This window comes from Xiphophorus maculatus, chromosome 10 (genome assembly GCF_002775205.1).
Source record: "Xiphophorus maculatus strain JP 163 A chromosome 10, X_maculatus-5.0-male, whole genome shotgun sequence".
Lineage (NCBI taxonomy): Eukaryota > Metazoa > Chordata > Actinopteri > Cyprinodontiformes > Poeciliidae > Xiphophorus > Xiphophorus maculatus.
The window spans coordinates 1,302,234-1,322,663 of NC_036452.1; the positions used below are offsets into that span (position 1 = coordinate 1,302,234).

The window sequence follows — 20,430 nt, forward strand, 5'->3', positions numbered from 1 at the left end:
ATTATACAATAAAATACTCCATAATACATTGAAACCAAAGAACAAAACCTTTTTACAGGCCCAAACATTTGTTTAACAAATAAAAAGTACTGTATAAACATTTTTTTCTTTTTACAAATAACTACTGTACTGTAAAATAATAATTTTAATATGAACTGAAAGCGGATTCCCTGCCCGAATTGCGGAGATCAGCGCCGCCCCACCGCGACCCGAGTTATTGGATTAGAACGGGAGAAAATAAAAAATTATTATGAAAAACAAAACAAAGTACAGTAGGACAAATAGTGACTATCATGTATTTCACTGCTCTCTGACTGAGCCGCTGCATCCTGACTCCGCTCTGTAGCGGTTTTTTCTTCTAAAGCCCGCGGTGCAGGTGGGTTTCTTAGAGAGAAGAACATAGTTATCGGTAGCTGCTGTCGCTCTTTGTTCTTCTGGGCAAAAAGATTCTTATAAACCGACATGCCACCATTGATTATGTTAAATCTGGCAAGCTGTTTTACGTAGGTGTACATATTAAACCGCAACGTTGTTGCCACACAGGTAGAGAAGAAGCGGAGAGACTGTTTAGCCAATCAGAATGCAGAACGCAATGCACGATGCAAATCCACGAAGCAGCGAGATCGAGAAAGGTGAACCGCGATATAGCGACGGTTCACTGTAGACCTGAAATGCTACTTTGAACAAAATTTAGTCAGTTGTGAACAATAAAGTCAGGATTTATGGAGCTGCTGGATTTAGCCAAATGAATCTAAAGCAGATCTGAGTGCAGAAAAGTTTCCTTCAGGGTAAAAGTCATCGGATAGACGAGGAGAAAACAAAAACCTGATTATCTAAAAATAATTGGTGCTGTCGCAAATATTTTCTATCATAAAATATTTTACTTTGCCTGTGATAATTTTGTCCTAAATAAAAATAAAACGTCTTAATGTACATCAAACATCCGAGCTGGAGGAACAAATCTGTATCAACCTGAGCTGAAGCCTGGGGCCACAAACAATCAGGCCAGGGGCCCTAAGCGGCCCGCGGGCCCCACTTTGGCCACCCCTGATCCAGAGTCGGTCCGGAAGCCCGGCTGGAGGCTCCATGGTTCTGATTTGAATAGATCTGTCTGATCAGAAGATGACTCAGCTAAAATCGTGGCCCCGCCCCCTCCGCGGATTAATACCGCGGTATTTCTGGAACAGGAAGTGAGGTCATGAACCCGCCACTCTGGTTTTTCTGGCTGTCGCCGTGACGTCATCACAGATTAGTTTCTCATTTCATAAATTACACAAATATTGAGATGCATGATCCAAAAACAACAAACATTTATTCTAACATTTAAACCAGTAACAGAAAACTGAGCTTTATTTTCTCCTCTACGGTACAAACATCAGCATCTCTTATAAAACCTGCAAGAAACAAATGAAAATACTAAATGTTGAGTGAAAACTTTCTAATTTCTTCTCAGGTTCAGTTAAATATGATCAACATTCTGATTTCTGATCTCCTGTCATTTCAATAAAAACAAAAATGTTTTTTCATTTCTGCAAACTCAAAGATGTTCAAACTTTAAACAGGGAACTGAATCAGATGCTGATATTTTCAGACCTTCAGAAAACGAAGAAACGTCGAAGGTTTTCTCAGTTGACATATTTAATAACTCGATGATTTGGATACAAATCAAACAGAAACTGAATCAGATCCTGTGAACTCGGTCAGTCTGTGCAGGAGAATCATTTCCCTTTAGGGATTTTTCTCCTTCCTTTCTGCGCCACCTTGCCGGTCTTCCTGGTTGCTTTGATTGAAGCCTTGGTGACCTTTGACCCCGTGGTGACCTTCTTTGCTGCGGCAGGTTTGGTTGGTTTCTGCATCGGTTTCTTCCTGGTCGATTTCTGAAAGATGAGAAAATAAAATCGATAAACTTGGTGAAGACGTCAGACTGCAGATGCTGCAGAGGAAGGAGGAAACTCCGACCTCCATTTTGGGTCTTTTGCTGGGCGTTTCTATGGGAACCAGCTGTGGGATCTCCTCTTCCTCCTCCCTCTGTTTCTTCTTCTTCTGTTCCTTTGTTGTTTCTTTTTGCTTTTCATCTCCCGCCTCGTTCTTCTTCACCTTCTTTGTTTTTGAATTTTCCTGAACGTCACAGACATGTTGCTGGTTGGTTAGAAAATAAATCTCTTATTTTTGTGAACATCATTTTTATCTGACCTTGGATCTTCGCAGCACGCTGACGTGGCTCAGGTCGGACGTGTAGATGGGCAACGCCACTGAACTCTGACTCTTCAGGTGGATCAGCTTCATGATTGGTCCTTTCTGTCACAACAGAGACAAAAAGGAACAAATGAAGATTCTCTCAAGTTTCTAAACTTGTTCAATAAATTCTGCTAAAAACAGAAACAAAAGTATTTTCCAGAAGAAATTAATGACAACAGGCCAAAACAATTAAAGTGAAGACATTTTTTTAAACTGCTCAGTATTAATCTAAGCACACAATATTTTAGTTTTGTGAATAAAATCTGATTTCTACATTTTCTACATCATTGCAGATTCAAAACTCAGGAGGATTTGAAATGTAGAAATGTCTCCATAACAATGATCACGATAAACCATAATAATGTTGTTTTGAGACCATTTCCCAGTAATGTAATGGTAATAATGGTATAATAATGCAAGAACAGTTTATTAATCTCAAAGATCAATAAACTATAAACTACAATAAACATTTAACACCATTCTGATAATGGCATAAAGAGAGTTAATAAACTTTCATTTTAAGAACTTTTCAGAACTGGAAGACATTTTAAATATCAAAAATTAAAACGCAGAAACCAAAAACAAGAAATAAATGGAATATAAAGTCTAAATAAAATCTCCCTTCAAAAATATAAGATGAATTTTCTGAATTGCTTCCATCTCTAAGTTTTTCTGTCCAAATTGTGACATTTCAGTTTCATTCTGCGTCACTTGGGCTCAGCGCTGCCCCCTCTGGGCCGGAGGGAGCAGTTCGCCTCTGACCTTTGACCTTTGACTCACCATCCGCAGCTTGGCGGCCACCGTCCGGACCGCCGCCTCCACGTTCTCCGTCACCTCGTCTGCCGTCATGTTGGAGTGAGCGACGTGCGCCATGCTGCGGGAGGCCACAAGTTTACATACACCCAGAAACAGGAAGAGGCCACAAGTTTACATACACCCAGAAACAGGAAGAGGCCACAAGTTTACATACACCCAGAAACATCACCAGTCAGGTTTTTAGCTCAAACTATTATTTCTATCAGCTAAACGACAGAATTTTTTTAATTTATAATTTTCTGCAAATATAAACATGATGTCACAGCTCTGGAAGCTCCTGATTGGTCCATTCACAGCGCCGGTGGATGACATCATGAATAAATCAGCAAAGATTTCTGGATCATTATTGGTCCCGAAGGCTCCACATTTAATTATTATAAAACTATATTCATCATGGAAGCAGCTGAAAAACAACGCCAGGGAACATCCCCGTTACCCACAATGCATCATTACTGGCTCAGAGAGGAAGAAGTCATTACTGAGAATAAACTGATTGTAGTCCAGAGTTTTGGTCTGATGAACATAAAACTGAAATGTCTGGACAGAATCAGCATCGTTACATCAGAAAACGTTTGCTTCATCCTAACTGTACAGTACGGTAGTGGCAGCATCATGCTGTGGGGCAAGAGGGGAAAACATTTTACTGAAGCTCAGGTTAGAAACTCCAGGTAAACTGAGCTGAACTTTAAACTCATTTCCAGAAAAACCTTCATTAATCCAACGGAGCTGAAACATTAAACCTTTAGTCTGATTTAATCCCAGAGATAATCTGGGATTAAATCAACTGATGTTTGTGTCGAAGCGTTAGAGACAGGCTCCATGTTTGGACCCCCGGGCCAATCAGAACCAGTCTGGACCTGGTCCTGACTGTCAGAACCAGAACCAACAAAACCAGGACCGATCTGAACTGATCCAGACTGAGCTGAACCAGTCTGGACCTGCAGGATACTGTGGTTCTAATGAGAGCGGGTCGGGTCGGGTCGGGTCGGACCTGCAGCAGCCTCTGTTGGTGATGGTCAGTCTGGTTCCCTGGACGAGCCGCTGGACGTCTCGGCCCAGATTGTTGCTCTGCAGGTCGATGGAGATCGGCATTCTGGGAAAAACACAGAAAACACGTTTACTGCTCGTCTCTGCAACAAATCGATAACCGATTGATCGCGATTAATCATGATTAGAAATAATCAATTAATCATAAAGTTAAAATAAACAGTAAAACTGAAATAATGAACCAATCCATCTTTATTTATGTTTCTCACTAGAACTTTGAACTGGGCCGTTCTGACAGGTCGACCCGTTCGGACCTGAAGCAGAAACTATTGATCATAATAATCCTGATTAACTGATTGATGAAACAGTCAATACATTTTTTATTTCTTAGCATCCTTTCATGTGTTTCTAATTCTGCATCGTTGAAATAATTGATTAATGGTTTCAGCTCCAAATAAATTAATCATCAGGATAACTGATTACTCAGACAGTCTTTAGCTGAAGCCTTAAATAAAAGGTCAAAGGTGAGAAAGAACAGACATCAGGAAACTCACTTCTTGGTCTTGTAGAAATGTTTCCCCAGGTGCGACGGCAGCAGGCGGCGGATCCGCGCATCAGACAGGAACATGTCGAAGTTTCCCAGCAGCCGCCGCTTCGCTTCGTACGGCTTGTACTCCGTCTTCAGGGTTTTAAGTGGGATGATCTAAAGAAAGAAACATTCAGTTAGAAAACCCGGTGAGGGTGTACTTACTTTAGCCTGCAGCTCCTGAAGCACCTCTGAGACGTTAGTGACGCCCCGCTCCTCCAGCAGCTTCTTGTAGAACCTCTGGGTTTGCTCCGCCGTCATTCTGGGCTCGTCTTTGGTGAAGAGACAAACCTCGTCGGTGTCGGAGCGCTGGCCGTGAGGCAGAGGACTGAGAACAGAGACGGAAAACTTTACCATCATTTAAACCTGATTCAGTTCTGATCTGTGCAACATTCAAACTGAAAACACAAAAAAACTGTTTTATTAACCAATAAATGACATTAAAATTAGGAATTGGTTACATTCACCCAGCAGCTCTTGAAGCTCAACTATGATCTTTTGCTGAAATCATTTTTTTTACTGTGTGGTTGTGAACGGTTCTGACCCGGAAGCGACCCAAGAACAACGCAGCCGTCCCCCAGCAGCGTCTGTTTATGGCAGTAAAGATGGCCGCCATCTCTGGATGGACTTTAAGGTTGTTGAGAGCAGATGGTCAGCAGATGAAGAGAGCTGACAGAAAGCTTCTGACCCGGTTCTGCTTGGAGTCGGACCAGGACTGGGGGGGTTGGGATGTGATGCGTTCACTGACTCAGACTGGTTGTCATTTTCAGTCATTGTTTACAGATTCACCGTCTGGATTATTCTGCTGCTGAATTATGACGAATGTTTCACGTCAACGACAGAAAAGTCGGATAAAATTCGACACCAGTGTTTAGACTCCAGATGCTCCGAAAACCATCTGCTTTAGTTTCCCAAATGGAAGTGGAACAGATCAGAACTTTTTTGGGGGTGAAATGATCGGACTTGGGCCGATCAGACTGACATGAAAACGTTGGGTGCATTCGCCTCCGGGTGAATGTTGCCTTTGTTGCTACACTGAGCAACTTTTCATACAAAAACAAACCAAAACACAACAATGTCTAAACTTTCAGTGATCGGCCAGAAAACTACAATCGCTGCAACCCCACATTAAATTACTTTGTTTGAAAACGTCGCACTAGAACTTTAGAAACAAAATATTTCTTCCCATTTGTTTACATTAAAACTTTAAATGACCAATTTCAACAACACAATGTATGTAGCCTGCAGCGACGGAGAGGAAACTACAGGAAAATTAGTCAAACATCCCTTCCTGTTTTACACCATTTCTAAACATTTTAATACGGATTCACAGACAGAAAAACTTTGGCCGATATTAATATCGCTGTTATGACCCATAACCGATATATCTGCCCTCTCAACACTGACATCGACTCTGACCGACCAAACAAACTGCAGATGAACATTTTACTCCCCGTTAGCAAACCTCCCACCACCAGCACTCACATGCGGATGGTCTGCGTCTGTCTGGGGATCTTCCACAGGGTGAAGAGCAGGCTGATCGGCTGGCTGTCATCCAGCAGCAGAACATCTCCGCTGGACTTTGACTTCAGGAAAGCCTGCAGGGCCTGGACGGCCTTCTTCACCTGGGAGGCGAAGGCGAGTTTAGTTGAAGCCGGCAGTAAACAGCTGGAGGTGGCGGAGAGACGGCTAGGTAGCCGGCTAACTAGCATCCAGCTAGCCGGAACCCGCAGAGGAAGATCGGGTTTCGGTCTTCCTCTGCGGGACCTCCGGTCGGGTCCCGTCCAGAACCCGACCGGAGGCCCAGAAGTCGCTCCTCGGGTTCTGGTAGAACCGCTAAGTAACCAGAGATAAACCCTTACCTGAGCCCGGTCCAACGGTACTTCTCTGTTCTCTGCCATGCTGCCTGCTTCACGTGTGCCGAGGCTGCGCATGCGCAGTGAGGAGGCAGTTAGGTCTACGTCACGATATACAAAGTGGAACTTTATCAGTAGAAAAGCGCATGACAAAAAAACAGGTACCGCTACTCTAATCCAACCGCCTTTTCAGTAACGAGCAGTGTGGTATAAAGTACTGAAATCTCAGAGTCAAGTAAAAGTATCGGTACCTCTCCAAAATATGACTTTGGTAAAAGTCCAAGTCACTGACTGAAATGTTACTTGAGTTAAAGTCTTAAAGTATCTGAAACTTCTTGTACCTAAGTATGGAAATTACTGTAAAAATGGATGTACTCAAGTAATGTAATGAAAAGTACAAGTAAAAAGTAAAACAAAGCAAATGCAGTTTGAATGACTTTTTTTATATTTTGGTAAACTTGTCAAATACACTTAAAATAATGTACACAACCAAGTGCAGGCAAAATTAAACCTGCTAATAGATATACCTGCAGCCATCATTTAGTTAAGAAAATTAGGTGCTTTACCTATAGCACAAGGTTAACTTAACCTGCTTTACAACTGAACCAGCTTCTTAGTAAACCCTCCAGGACAGAAAATACAAAGTTTTTGTAAGCCTTAAGTTTTCCCTTCAAGTAAGGTCAGTGCTGAAAATGAGAAAAATAAATAGTACAGAAAATGCGGCCAACATGAAGAAAAAGATCTGTTACGATTACTCTACTTCACAAATCAGTGAATCAGTCAATAGGTGGTGCACACAACTGGTCATTATGCAAAAAAAAAAAAAACCCAGAAAACTTTGGAGCGGGGGGTGGGGGGAGATGCTGCCCACTGACGCGGCTCAGGGATTACGTGACACGCAGCGCCGTGCCCTACAATGCACTGTAAGCTATGTAATGTGTTTTGAGGCAATTGACCAAAATCCCGGACAATTTTTAAATTCCCCCCGGACATCTTTTTAGGTCTGAAAAGTAGGACATGTCCGGGAAAAAGAGGACGTCTGGTCACCCTATCACCAGCTGGTGGTTCCCATGGAGCCGTGTCCGACGTAGTTGCAGTCGTTGTGGTCTCCGTCTCCTCCTCCATGTGGCTGCTGCTGATTGCGAGACTTGCTTTGTGTTTAATGGGAGAAGCGAAACAGGTGTAACCTATTGGAGGTGGTGATGAACAAGCCCAGGCAAGTAGGCTACCGACTTTGTTCAGTAGCCTACTTGCTACTTGCTAATCAGTAGGTGGGGTCAAAACACTTTGTTTCTCTCTCTCGCTTTTTTGTAACGAGTAACTAAACCACACATTGAAAATGTATCGGAGTAAAAGTACGCAATTAAGTTCGGAAATATAGTGAAGTAAAAGTGAAAGTCATCAAAAATTTTCATACTCCAGGAAAGTATGAAGTACTCCAAAATATACTTAAGTAAAGTAGTGAAGTATTTTTACTTCGTTACTATACAACATTGGTAACGAGTAATCTACAGCGTTACTATTCCCATTCCAGTAATCAGATTAAAGTTACTCTGCGTTACTACTTTTGGAATTTTATTTTGTCTCAGGTATGGAGGACAAATCCTGTCATAACTGGAATAAATAAATGATTTGATAAAGTTTTTCATGTGCCAACTGTTTCATTCAGCAACTAAATAAACAGATCTTATTTGATTATACAATGTAACAAATTAATATCTGCTCAATAGAAGAGAAAATAAATCAATGTCTAATTAAAAGTGACATTAAAGAAACAACTTAAATTCTGAATATAAAAAATAAAAGGACAGTAAGCAAAAAAACTTAATACAATATGAAAAAATAGAAAAAAATTCAATATGGAAAACAGTTGTGTAAATTAATACTGCTGAAAATAAACTAATTTATGGTACACTGTATAATGAAATAAGTGGGAAAAGTTTTGTTTTTCTATTTGTTGGATGCAATATTTGGTACATTAAATACTTTATCAAGTCGTTTATATATTCCTGCTTATTGCCAATTATATCAGGATCAGGAAAGCAACAACATGTCAGATTCCCGTTTGCAGCGAGGTGTACTTGGTTCCTTTGTGCTGGAGATGAAGCGCACGCCCTCTAGTGGAGGATGGAGACACTACCAATCGATCCCAGAACAGGATTACTAGCTGATGGCTGATGTTCACATCACAATATACTTGAATAAAATGAGAAACAATGAAACATGAAAAATAACTTTTCTTACTGTATTGACACAGTTTTTAGTTTTATAATATGAACTCATATTTAGTGCAAACATTTCAGCTGGGAGTTTTTTAAAGGGCCAGCATTATGTGTTTTCAATGGTGCCATTTTATAGCATAATCAAGTAATTATGTTACCTTCAGTTGCTATAAAATGCTAAATATACTTAAAATATAACTTAAAAGAAATTTTGATTTAATGAATTAAATTTGGGCCTCTGTCTCTTTAAGAACTCCTGCTCTTTCTGAAGCTCCGCCTCCAGGAAGTCATGCCAACATGGCTCCTCTATTAACCCTTTAACATTTTTACTAGTGTTGCTCTGAGCAGCAGCTCCTATAATGAGCACAGCTGATGTTTGCTAATTGCTGCTGGCTAGTCTGAAGGAGCTGAGTGGAGGAGGAGCTGCACCTCGGAGGCGGGGCTAGGTCCACCCAGACAGCTGAATGGCTGCCATGGAGACTGAAGGATTTCTCAAACGCTCCAGGTTTGTTTTTGAGGGTAAAACATCAGAAACGTTGATTTTCAACGACGTTTTCAGTGAGTAAATAACAAACAGGCCGTGGTTTCAGGTTGACCATTTATTTTCAGACTGGATTAATGTAACAGCTCTGTGCGCCTGTTTATGTGAGCATGTTTCCATCCTGGGATCAGCAGCAGAACTGTGTGTGAGCCCGGTCCAGACAACCCAGAGAACCAAACTAAAGATCTGGTGCAACTTTCCCTAAAATCAGATCAACGCATCTGCAGGACTCCTGAAACACCGAGCTAACTCTGGTGCTTCTGCAGGAACTAGACATCGTCCACCTCCATCCTAAAACCAAACATGGCGTCCAGCCAACAGCGTAACCATGGTGACGGGGTGGGGGCGTGTAGCTACATTAGTGGCATAGCTGAGCTCTCAATATGAGAAAGCTGACACTCTGGACTTGGGCTCTCATTCTATAATGTTCATAAAAACTGATTCAGTCTCGTTTTCTTTTTCTTCACGTGACATGATTCCTCTCCTCCTCCTCCTCCTGCTCCTCTTCCTCCTCGCTCTTCTTCTTCTCTTCAGTAATGTTGTGTTTTTAAACAGAGAGAGAGAGTGGCTGTTGGGTCTGGCGCCGTTTCTCCGCCCGGTAACGGGTGGAGGAACTCCATGCATGCCGGCGCCGCCGCGTTTAGTCCTTCTCTGGAACCAGCTTCAGCACTTTGCCAATGGCGATCGTTTTCCCTGCAGAGCAGAACCACGGAGGTCAAAGGTCACAAACCTTCACATGATGGCAGGAATGACCACAACACAGCGTTACTTGCGCTAGGACACCATCTCTGAGCCAAATGATGAACCTCCACCATCAACAACCAGAAAAATGTTTCCAAAACCCAAAACGTTTCCAGATTTAAACTTATGGACATATTTTAACAAAATAAAACCTAAATAATTCAACTGGATCATCTAAAGTTTTTTTTCCTTCTTCTCTTTCCCCCATTTTTACCTCTATTTTTCATTTTGTCTTTGATTTTTTTCTCCATTTCTTCTTCTCCCTTCCTCTAAATAATCAAAAGTCTCTGACCAGATAAGGAATATAATCAACTGCAGGTTAATTTAACAGTTTGTGAACTATTTGTCTGCAGGTTTTATGTTTTTGGTTCTGACCAGCAGGTTCCTTAAAGTTTTGTGTCTAATTTCTCTGAGCCAAACATTAAGATCCAGTGATGGAGATCAGTGACTGTATGAAGGCAAAACCAAATTCCTCTCAGTCCAGGATGTAGGTTTGGTGACTAATGAGATAATTATTACCGGCGGGAAACATTTCTGCCTTTAATTGACATTTTATCTAAACCTGAAAGTTTCCATTTCCAGCCTGAAGGTCATGAATCCGGCTTCACATGAAGCGACCTGAAAACGGCTTCAAAATGGCCGACGGCGTCTCACCTTCGTCTCTCAGAGTGAAGCGTCCCATCTGGGGGAAATCCTTGAAGGTTTCTAAGCAGATGACGCCGGCGGCCCGCAGCCGGGCGATGCACACCTGGTCCTGCTTCACGAAGCGCGGCCGCGTCTTGCTCTTCTCGCCCGTCTTCTTATCCACCAGGCAGATCAGCGCCTGGAGTCACAAGTTCAAATTAAAAAAACTTGATTGATCAATAAAATCAATTTATTGCCCAGTGACATAAATTTATCAAAAAATGAGCATCTGCTTTGTGTTTGAAGCTAATTTGGTCGTTTTTTATCACAGATCTGAGCAGTTTTTCTACTGAAACTGAAAGGATTTCTGCGGCGACAGAAAACCCGTCCAATGAGAAAGCGTCTTGCTGACTGGAAGGAGCCAATCAGGACGCGGCGACTCACCGTGATCTGCACCTCTTCGATGCAGGTGTGGATGTGCAGCACCGCGTTGTAACCGGGACAAATGATGGACTTGTGCTCAATGATGACAATCTGTGGGAAAACATTTACACACATTCAGCACGCTTTACTGCAGCCGGTTTCCATGACAACCGCCAAGACCACCGACGCTCCAAATCCACCCGATAATCAACGACCATAAAAGGAAATAAAATGTTGATTTTATTATTTATAAACAAAGTGATTTATTTATTTTTTACATATTTTAATATATTTCTAATTTTGTATAAAAACGCTCAAATGGTTTAATGAAAAGTTTGCAGAATGAGATTTTTTTTTATCCAATAATCAAAATAATAAATTAATCATCAGAATTATTGATTAATTGATGGAAAAATTGATTGCTAAAATATTCCTTAGATCCAGATATTAACAGGATACAGAGATAAAATGTTTATTATCTTTTAGGCAATAAAACGTTGATTTTCTTATGTTAAAATGGAATTTAATTATTGACATTTTTATGAATGTTTTTTAATGTACAGAATCGGGTCAAATAAAAATCAGCAGAATGCAAAATTTCTGCCAAACATGAATCAACAAAATATCAAGAAAAACTGTGAAAACTTCTGTAAATGTGATTTATTACTTTTAAAATAAATTCAGAAGAATCTTTAAAACCTTTTTCCACGTTGTCGTACTGTGAGGAGAATTTGGCAGACAGAGTTTGGAAAGTTTGTAACATAAAGTGGAAAACTGAAATGATTTTCTCTCCTCTCTTCACTCAGGTCTTCTGGGCGGTTCTGGCCAGTTCTGGCCGGTTCTGGGCTCACCTGAGCGTCGAAGGTGCGGCCCGAGTGGCACAGGTTGTCGGGGCTGCAGAGGATGAAGCCGGGCAGAATCTCCTCTTCTTCTATTCCTTTGAGCCGCAGCTTCAGGTTCTCCCCCGGCCCGGCGTCGTCCGTCTCCACGTCGTCGCTCAGCAGGCTCAGAACCTCCACCGTGTGCTGCAACAACAACCAGGCTGCTGCTGAGTCCGGCTCGGCCCGGATGGGACCGGTCAGCACCAGGAAAAAATCATCTGGATTTACAAAGATTTTAACCACAAAGGTCAGGATTCTGCTCCCAGTTCCGGATCTGGGCTCCTTTCGCTTGAATTTCAGTGGATCAGAACCAGAACCAGCAGTAGAGACTTCAGTCTGGACCTGCAGCAGCCCGGTTCTGGATCCCTCTGGATCTAGATGGTCTGACTCCAGGCTCAGTCCAATCCTGGTCAACTTCTTCAATGAATTTTGACTGAAAATCTTTTCAATTCAGGTTTTCCTGCCACACTTTTTCCTTCCACTCAACATTCTGTAAATATTCTAAATTTTAATGTAGGGCTTAAAAATGTCATATTTTTCATACCAGATCCAATTTTATTTCTCACTAAATATTTCAGTCATGCCTTCTCTGGCTACGACAATTTCTGTTTAATTCTGAGGAAATTGTCATAATATTAGCAAATAAAGACACAATTTTACCGGAAAAACATTTTTAAATGAGGAAAGGTCATCAATTTAAATCATTTAAATCTAAATTGTTTCTGATAATAATAGTAATAATCTGATGTAGATGAGATAAAAGATGAAATATTTCCTTTTTTGTAAAACTAAAACATTAGAAGCTCAACATTCCTCACTGTAATTTGTTGTTATTTTTGTTATTGGCGTTCTGATAAAATTGCAACTTTTATCTCATAATTAATAAACAAGATGGCCGCCCTGGGCGCGCTGACATCACTCTGAACTACGAGAATCCAGATAACCTTCAACCACCAAGACTCAGATGAACTGGTTTAGTCAGTTCATTCTGCTTTTCCGAGCCGTTCTCCTCGCTTCAGGAGGTTGATGCGAGTTTTCCTCACCCTGTTGGGCATCATGACCAGCTGCTGAGCTTTACTGATGGAGCCGGACTCCAGCTTCCCCAGGATCACCGTCCCCATGTCCTGAAAGACACACAAAGAAAATCACAATAAGAATAGTAACAAATGCAGCCAGTCGTCTCTGCAGGAATGAACCAAGACTGATGTTACTGGACGATACATCGTCCCAGAAGTTATCGTGATTAACGATAATATCGTTGTTCTGAGAACACTGATATAATAATAATGCAGGAACAAATTCTCTAATAAACATTTAACACTTTAACTGGAAGACATTTTAAATACCTGAAATGAATTAACAACAGAAACAACAAATAAAATCAATTATGAGTCTAAACAAAATTATCCTTCAAAAAATGATTTGAGACAAAAAATCCAGACTGAAACTTTTGTCATCCAGTTTTCAGTAGAAAGAGGAAAACGATAAATCATGCTAATGGAAATGATTGATTTTAATTTATTATGTGATTTATTGATTTATTGCTAATTGTGACTCGTCTAATAGACTGCACAGAAATGTTTGGATAATTTCTAATTTTTCCTAATTTAGAGACTTATTTACGTTTAAAATCAGCAGACATGTTTGTTCCTCCTCAGCTCGGCTCACAGCTTGTCTCCAAGTATAAGTCCAGCAGTTCCCAGTTTACTGAACTCTAATCCCATTAACTCCAGTTCAGGCTGGTTACCGATGCAGCTGCAGAAACCAAAGCTGCACAGATGAACCCAGAGTGTTTCTGAACGTCTTCCAGGACAGAAAACAAGACGAGCGCCAAGACAGGACAGGCTGTGTGTGTGTGTGTGTGTGTGTGTGTGTGTGTGTGTGTGTGTGTGTGTGTGTGTGTGTGTGTGTGTGTGAGTGATCCTGGACGGAGGAGCGTCTCCAGACCCCGGAGCGTCCTCACCTTGTACTTGTCCACTATCGGTAGTCTGACGGGGCCGTCGCTGGATCTGTTGAAGTTTGGCAAACTGTCCAGGTGGGAGATGAAGGGCAGACCCCTGAAACCAAACAAAATGGCTGCCATTAATCTGCCTCACTGCTTTACGATCCGTTACATTTGATTTCATTAACTCTTAATCAGTTTTGTTCACATTCAAAGCTTCAACAAATGATCGTTTAGAGTTTTCTACAGAAAATATAAACTAACCAACCGAGGCCAAAATATTATAATTTATAAAATGGATGGATGGTTGATTGGTTGGATGTACGGTTGGATAACAATGGGCCTTTAGTCCACCCAGTCAGATCCAGTAAGGCGCTCGTCGGCCCTTTAATGGAGAGCCGACCCGCATTTTAACCGCTTCCTGTTTGACCCTAATGCTAGCTGAGGTCACTTCCTGTCTGCCATGGCTACCCTCTGTTGCCATGGTTACCCGGTGCTTCGTTCCCAGAGGAAGTCCTTCAGACTTACGTGTACCAGGGACACTCGGGCACTGGGTCTTTGAGGTTGGCACCTGTGAGTCCAGAACAAGGCATGAAGTGGATGTCCTTCTTTGGGTTGAAGCCCACCTTCTTTAAAAATGGCACCAGCTTCTCTTTACACTCCTCATACCTGCAGGAAGCCAACACAGGACAACCTGGGTAGCTATGGCGACAGCAACCTGTCTGTGTGTGTAGAATTGTCCAGGTGTTCAACAGCCTTCACCTCTCTAGGCTCCAGTTCACGGTGGGGTCATCCATCTTGTTGACCAGAACGATCAGATGTTTAACTCCGGCTGTTTTAGCTAGCATGGCGTGCTCCCGCGTCTGGCCGCCCTTCTCAAAGCCCGTCTCAAACTCGCCTTTTCTGGCCGAAATGACCTGAAACAAGACGGATAATCAAGGTGAGACAATCAGAAGAGTTAATTACCATCAGGCAGCGGCGAGCTCACAACCGCTAACAGTGGAGCTAACTTTTCATTCAGCTCCACCTTGATAGTTAGCAAAAAAGTTCAAAAGTTAACTTTGGAAACGTTTACTTAGATTCTCCAAAATTAGCAATAAAACTGAAACCATGAGTGGAAAGTTTGTTCCTAAAGCTGGAACAGTGCAGGTAGACGTGTAATGACAAACCTGATCCTGTTGGGGGCGATATACCATGTTGTAGCACATCGTATCATTAATACATGGTGAGTCTAAAAATGGTTCAATTTAGCGCTTTAATATTAGCTGTGGCTATCTACCACGTTGGAAAACATTCTAGTGTTTATGATTCGTCAGTTAGCATTAGCATAACAACACACCCAACTCCCTGCATAAGTCTTCAAACTCCTTCCAACTAGAAACTTCGGGGGGTTTTCAAGGCAAATTAACTCAAAGTACAATTATTTACCCCCAGAAATCTGAAAAGTGTGGCATACATTTCTATTTAGACCTCTTTTACTTTGGTACCCCTAAATAATGTCCAGTGTAGCAGCCTTTGAACGTCTTCTCACTGATAACTAGAGTCCAGCTGTATGTAATGTACTAACTGCTCCATTCAAAATGTTTTGAGCAGAACTTGAGTTGCTCCTCACCAGAACCGCCAGGTCGGCCTGCGACGCGCCGCCGATCATGTTGGGGACGAAGCTCTTGTGTCCCGGCGCGTCCAGGATGGTGAAATGTTTCTTCTCCGTCTCAAAGTAAGCCCTCCCCACCTCCACCGTCTTGCCCTTGTCTCTCTCCTCCTGGTTGGTGTCCAGAGCCCACGACAGATACCTGCAACACCCAACCGTTATCCCCACTTACTGCTGAGACCCAGAAGGTCCAGATGTGACCAGAACCAGAACCCAGAGAGCGCCTGGCTCACCATGTCTCCCTGTTCTTCTCCTTCGCCTCTCGTTCATATTTCTCCAGTGTTCGCTTGTCCACCATCCCAGTGAGGTACCTGAAAACACACCGAGTAAAACAGTTTTTGGAAAAATGTAACTGATTATCAATCACTTAATATTTAAAATTTAGATAATTAGACGAGCCAATATACAAGTTAAATGAAAGTTTTGGTATTTTAAGGAAACTGATCATGTTTATTCAGGTACTTGTTTTTTATAAGCCTAACTGCTCAATACGAAAGGAGGAAGATCAGTTGCTTCTTTCCCTCCCCAACATGGAGGCTCAATGCTGTTCAACCTCCATGTTTGCTTTAACAAGATCCCCAGTCGACTGTCTTGTTTCATTAACTTTAGATTCTAACACGGTTTTTAAAAATAGTTCAACCTCTCTGAGTCTCCAGGCGCCATGTTTAATTCCTAACAGGAAGTGGTTTGTGATTGGCTGACAGGTTTTAGCTTAGTGTGGCATGTAACGCTCAGTGGTGTAATTTAGCAGGTTGGTGTGGATGAACACCATAATTAAACCCATCAGGAAAACTCACATGATCTGCCCTCCGATGGTGGATTTACCAGCATCTGAAACGAAAAACCAAAAGTTAAACATCTTTTATGTGAATAAAACTGAAGAAGAAGAGAGGAAACGTACGCACCGACGTGACCGATGAAGACGACGTTTACGTGTTCCTTCTTGGGAGCATCAGGCAGCGGCGGGGCCACCTTAGGGAGGGGGATTTCCTCCTCTTCCTCCTCCATCATCTCCTCATCCTCTCTCCCCATGGCGCCGCCTTCTTCGCCGCCTCCCTCCGTTCCCAACTCCTCCTGTCCGCCGCCTCCCTCGCCTCCCCCGGGCTCCTCCTTCTGCTCCCACGTTTCCTCCTCCGCCGCCATGTCAGCCTCCGTGTTTCCGTTCTCCACTGGCGCTGGAAACACACACAGACGACGGTTTCTGTCAAAACACGGACGGAACCGCAGAACTTGGAAAACAAAGTGGAATCCACAACGAAACGCAAATTAACAGAGAAGGGCAGACAGACGTTTCTGAAGTATTTTGGTCACTGCAGCTCCCGTACCTGGTGAGGCGGGGCGCGGCTGTACTATTCACCACAAAACTGAAATTACAAGAATAAATTTGCTTACTGGAAACACACCAATTTTGAAAAATAAATAAATAGATAAATTATGCTTTTTGATAAAAAGTTTTCAACTCTATCAAAATTACTGTATTTTGCTAAACTTCAATATGAACAATTTTCTCACACGAGTCACAACAGGATGTTACTACTTGTAGAAATGATGAAGAAGACAACAGGAAGTGTTTGGAGGATGATGTCATGGCTTGTTTTTTAATGAACAAACTTATTCTCATGATTTTAATTGATTTTCTTATTTAAAGGGACAGTACTGTGTGTTTCCCACAATGCTGGCCCACGTTTCCTCTTCTGCCGCCATGTTTGCTGTAACATAGCGGCAAACATGGTAACTTTTTTATATATAACATTAATTGGAACTTATTAAGACAGCAAGTCAAAACTCTAGTCAAGGATCTTTTTTTACGATACATGATAAACGATACGTTCATCCCTGCTGCAGACAATCTATCAAATAATCGTTCTGAAGCTTCTCCTCCTTCTCCAAATATGGTCACTTCTTTCCTTTACAGGAAGGAAGCGGCCCCTTTAACCAAAGTGTTAAGTCAGGGGTGTCAAACTCCAGTCCTCAAGGGCCGCTGTGCTGTAACATTTAGATGAGCCTCTGCTGCACCTGAACAGAATAATCAGGTCATTAAGGTTCTGGAGAACTGATCTACACCAGGAGGAGGAAATGAAGCCGTTTCATTCCAGTGTTTTGTACATTTGGCTCATCTAAAACCTGCAGGACAGCGACTGAAGGACTGGAGTTTGACACCTGTGTGTTAAAGGGACGGTATCATGTTTTTCAGGCACATAGAGCCATTTTGTAGCATAATAAAGTAACTGCTACCTTCAACTGTTATAAAAATGGTATACATCTCAAATATAACAAAATTTACTTCCTAATTTAGCACATTGAAATTGGGCCTCTGTCTCTTTAAGAAGCTCCTGCTCTTCCTGAAGCTCTGCCTCCAGGAAGTCATGCCAACATGGCTCCTCTATTAACCCTTTAATGTTTCTACCAGCAGCAGCTCCTATAATGAGCTCAGCTGTTTGCTAATTGCTGCTGGCTAGTCTGAAGGAACTGAGTGGAGGAGGGGCTGCACTTCATGTGGCATTCATTTGTATTAACCTCATGTTTTTGCTTTTTGCTTAATAAAATTCTTATGAAAATTAATTTTCAACAGGATTTGACATAAAGCTAATTTTGTAAGTTGTTGTTTTTTTTTGCTAAATTTTTGCTTCTGAAATCATCTGCAGGAGATTTTTGTTTAAAGAAAGCTTGAGACATAAAACTTAAATAAAATCAATTCAAATTAGCAGTTTGTAAATCTACACATCCCACTAAAACTGCTGACTCTAATTGACTTTATTGCAATTTCATGCCTCAAACGTCCTTTAGATTATAAACACAAAAATTGGCTGCAGTTTATTTCAGAGGCAATAATTTGGCATCCAAAAGAAAAACAACCTGTAAAATTCCCTGTTTGTCAAATCCTGTGTTGTAAACCTTTATCAGAATTTTTATTAAGCTAAAAATCGCAGGTGAACATAAATGCATGCTATATGTTTGTATTTGTAAAATTATTCAAAACCCAATCAATAACTTCACTTCCACGTCACAATTATGCATCATTTGATGGCCATCATAAAGAATCTAGTAAAAGCAGGCGAGTCTTTCATGAAGACAGGAAGAAAAGGACATTTTGCCAAACACGCCTCTCATTTCTGCAACTCTGAGATGGTGAGAGCGTCACTGCAACTGTTCAGTACGTTTCCTTCTCAGCCTCCACAAACTGCAAGTGAGCAACTCAGAAATGAGCCAGCTCTGGATTTCAAAGAAAAACTCATCCTGCATCAGAACAGGCAGGTCTGGAATAATGTCCCTCTGTCATGTTTTATTAACAAAATGCAGACAGGAAGCGGGAAAATTAAATTAAACAGGACAAAATGGAGATGGACTGAAACCGGCATGGAGGATAAAATCGATCTGGAAAGGAAAAATCTGGAGAAGAAAAGAAACTGGCTTTTAAACTACAGGGAGGGTGATTCAGTGACATGAGGGACGGTGACAGATGGAACAAAAAAACGAGGATCTAACTGAATCTAAAACACAGAAACCAGAACTAACTGGTACAGACGGCTCTTAGTGACAGAAATAATATGTTTGGCAAAAGAAACTTAAACTACAGGGAGGTTGAATGAGGACATGAGGAAAGGTGACAAACAGAGAACTAGAAAGTGAGCAGAGGGCAAAACTAACTGTATGGATGGCTGTTGGTGACAAAAATAACAGGTTAGGCCATTTAAAAGGACAGATTTATCTGCTGACGTGACATTACTACAACTGAAAATAACCCTGTTTCTAACTGATCGCCCTATGAAGGACAGAACCAGCAGTTTCTGACAGCATTCCTGTGCAGGAACACAACCGGCGGGGGCCCCAGGGCCAGCAGCAGGGCGCCCATCACACCAAGTGTCAATGGGAAGTCTATTTTGAGCCGGGCAGAGCAAGGTTGCATCATTTTCTCTGCGTAGCCCCCATGCACAGGGACCGTCCAGAGTCAGAAACCCAAATAAGGTGCAGCCACCAACACAAGCGGGGATCTAAAACCGGGTGTGAATGCGTGAAATGAGCCCCACTTCCACGCCAAACCGTGACAGACGGTGAGATGGACGCAGAACATGTGGAGTCCGGTGTGCGTACCGGCTGTGTCCGCCACCTCCATGCTAGCAGCTGGCTCCGGAGAACCTGAGGGGACACACAGCACAGCAAGCACAACTTTCAGAAATACCCACAACAACAACCTGGTCGCATCTTACGTATAATTATGAGCGTAAATGTGTTGCAGCATCGCTGTTCCACTAACAGCCCCGGAGCGACGGGCCGACGTGTTGATCAGCGGCTGAAACCTGATTAACTGAAGCAGGAAAGCTAAGTTAGCATCAGAGCTAGCAGCCTGGGCTAACTTCCAGCTGACTGGCGTTCACCCACCGTCTGAAGCCGGGATTCCGGCGCTGCTGGCCTGAAGGAAGCTCGGCACAAACACCGGGGCGTTCACGTTGGGGACGAACGGCTTGGCGTTCACATTGAGGGCGGCGAAGGCGGCTGGGAGCTCCGCCGCGGGAGCCGGGGCCTCGGCATCTTCCTCCTGCTCCCATGAATCCGGGGCTGTGTCTCTCGAGTCCATAGCTTCTTCTTCTTCTGGAGTTGAACAACTTGTAGGCCGCCCTCCGAGTCGAGGTGGGCCGGTTCTGCGGTTCCGTTCAGACGCGATGAGTTGCTGCTTCGGTTCAGACTCGGAGGAACTCGCTTGGTGAAGTTCCCATAGCGATTCAGTCTGGCTTTCACCAACATATGGATCCGAGAGTAGCGCTGCGCTGGGAGCGAGCTGCAAGTCCCGCTGGCGCCGCTAGGGGGCGGCATGGCGCCACCACTGAAACCAACGCGTTTTACTACAGAGGCGGACAGAAGAACATTAGTAACTTTACAGCCTGGTAGTGACTGGATACATTCACTCATTTATTTATTTTAGT

The 20,430-nt window shown here is 42.5% G+C and overlaps 2 protein-coding genes across 3 annotated transcripts; both read right to left on the minus strand.

Annotated features, from left to right (window-relative positions):
* Nucleotides 1-1,293: 1,293 nt before the first annotated feature.
* Nucleotides 1,294-6,564, minus strand: rsl1d1 (ribosomal L1 domain containing 1). The gene is made up of 9 exons (XM_023340372.1): nucleotides 6,490-6,564; nucleotides 6,113-6,252; nucleotides 4,817-4,955; nucleotides 4,596-4,744; nucleotides 4,046-4,147; nucleotides 3,019-3,112; nucleotides 2,194-2,298; nucleotides 1,960-2,118; nucleotides 1,294-1,877 (listed from the first exon to the last, which is right to left on the minus strand). Exons 1-9 carry the CDS (start codon nucleotides 6,559-6,561, stop codon nucleotides 1,719-1,721), a joined length of 1,119 nt encoding a protein of 372 aa, XP_023196140.1. The 5' UTR covers nucleotides 6,562-6,564; the 3' UTR covers nucleotides 1,294-1,718.
* A 2,725-nt stretch (nucleotides 6,565-9,289) lies between these two features.
* On the minus strand, nucleotides 9,290-20,261 carry gspt1 (G1 to S phase transition 1). Of its 2 annotated transcripts, XM_014473543.2 has the most exons (14): nucleotides 19,889-20,261; nucleotides 19,601-19,645; nucleotides 16,414-16,683; nucleotides 16,306-16,339; nucleotides 15,742-15,819; nucleotides 15,470-15,650; nucleotides 14,620-14,774; nucleotides 14,386-14,526; nucleotides 13,879-13,972; nucleotides 12,959-13,039; nucleotides 11,886-12,059; nucleotides 11,056-11,145; nucleotides 10,642-10,810; nucleotides 9,290-9,939 (listed from the first exon to the last, which is right to left on the minus strand). In XM_014473543.2, the coding sequence occupies exons 1-14, from the start codon at nucleotides 20,082-20,084 to the stop codon at nucleotides 9,887-9,889; spliced, it is 1,761 nt and encodes a 586-aa protein (XP_014329029.1). In that variant the 5' UTR covers nucleotides 20,085-20,261; the 3' UTR covers nucleotides 9,290-9,886. The 2 variants fall into 2 exon arrangements, with proteins under 2 accessions (XP_014329029.1, XP_023196950.1); XM_023341182.1 differs by lacking the exon at nucleotides 19,601-19,645.
* Nucleotides 20,262-20,430: the final 169 nt, after the last annotated feature.

Coding starts and splice junctions, on each gene's coding strand:
- rsl1d1 (XM_023340372.1), bottom strand. CDS start 6,561: ATGCGCAGCCTCGGCACACGTGAAGCAGGCAGCATGGCAGAGAACAGA. Junction 4,956..6,112: donor CAGACGCAGACCATCCGCAT/GTGAGTGCTGGT, acceptor CTCTGTTCTCAG/TCCTCTGCCTCACGGCCAGC. Junction 1,878..1,959: donor GCAAAAGACCCAAAATGGAG/GTCGGAGTTTCC, acceptor CTCATCTTTCAG/AAATCGACCAGGAAGAAACC.
- gspt1 (XM_014473543.2), bottom strand. CDS start 20,084: ATGGACTCGAGAGACACAGCCCCGGATTCATGGGAGCAGGAGGAAGAT. Junction 16,684..19,600: donor GGAGGTGGCGGACACAGCCG/GTACGCACACCG, acceptor GTGTGTTTCCAG/CGCCAGTGGAGAACGGAAAC. Junction 11,146..11,885: donor GCCGCACCTTCGACGCTCAG/GTGAGCCCAGAA, acceptor GTTTTCCCACAG/ATTGTCATCATTGAGCACAA.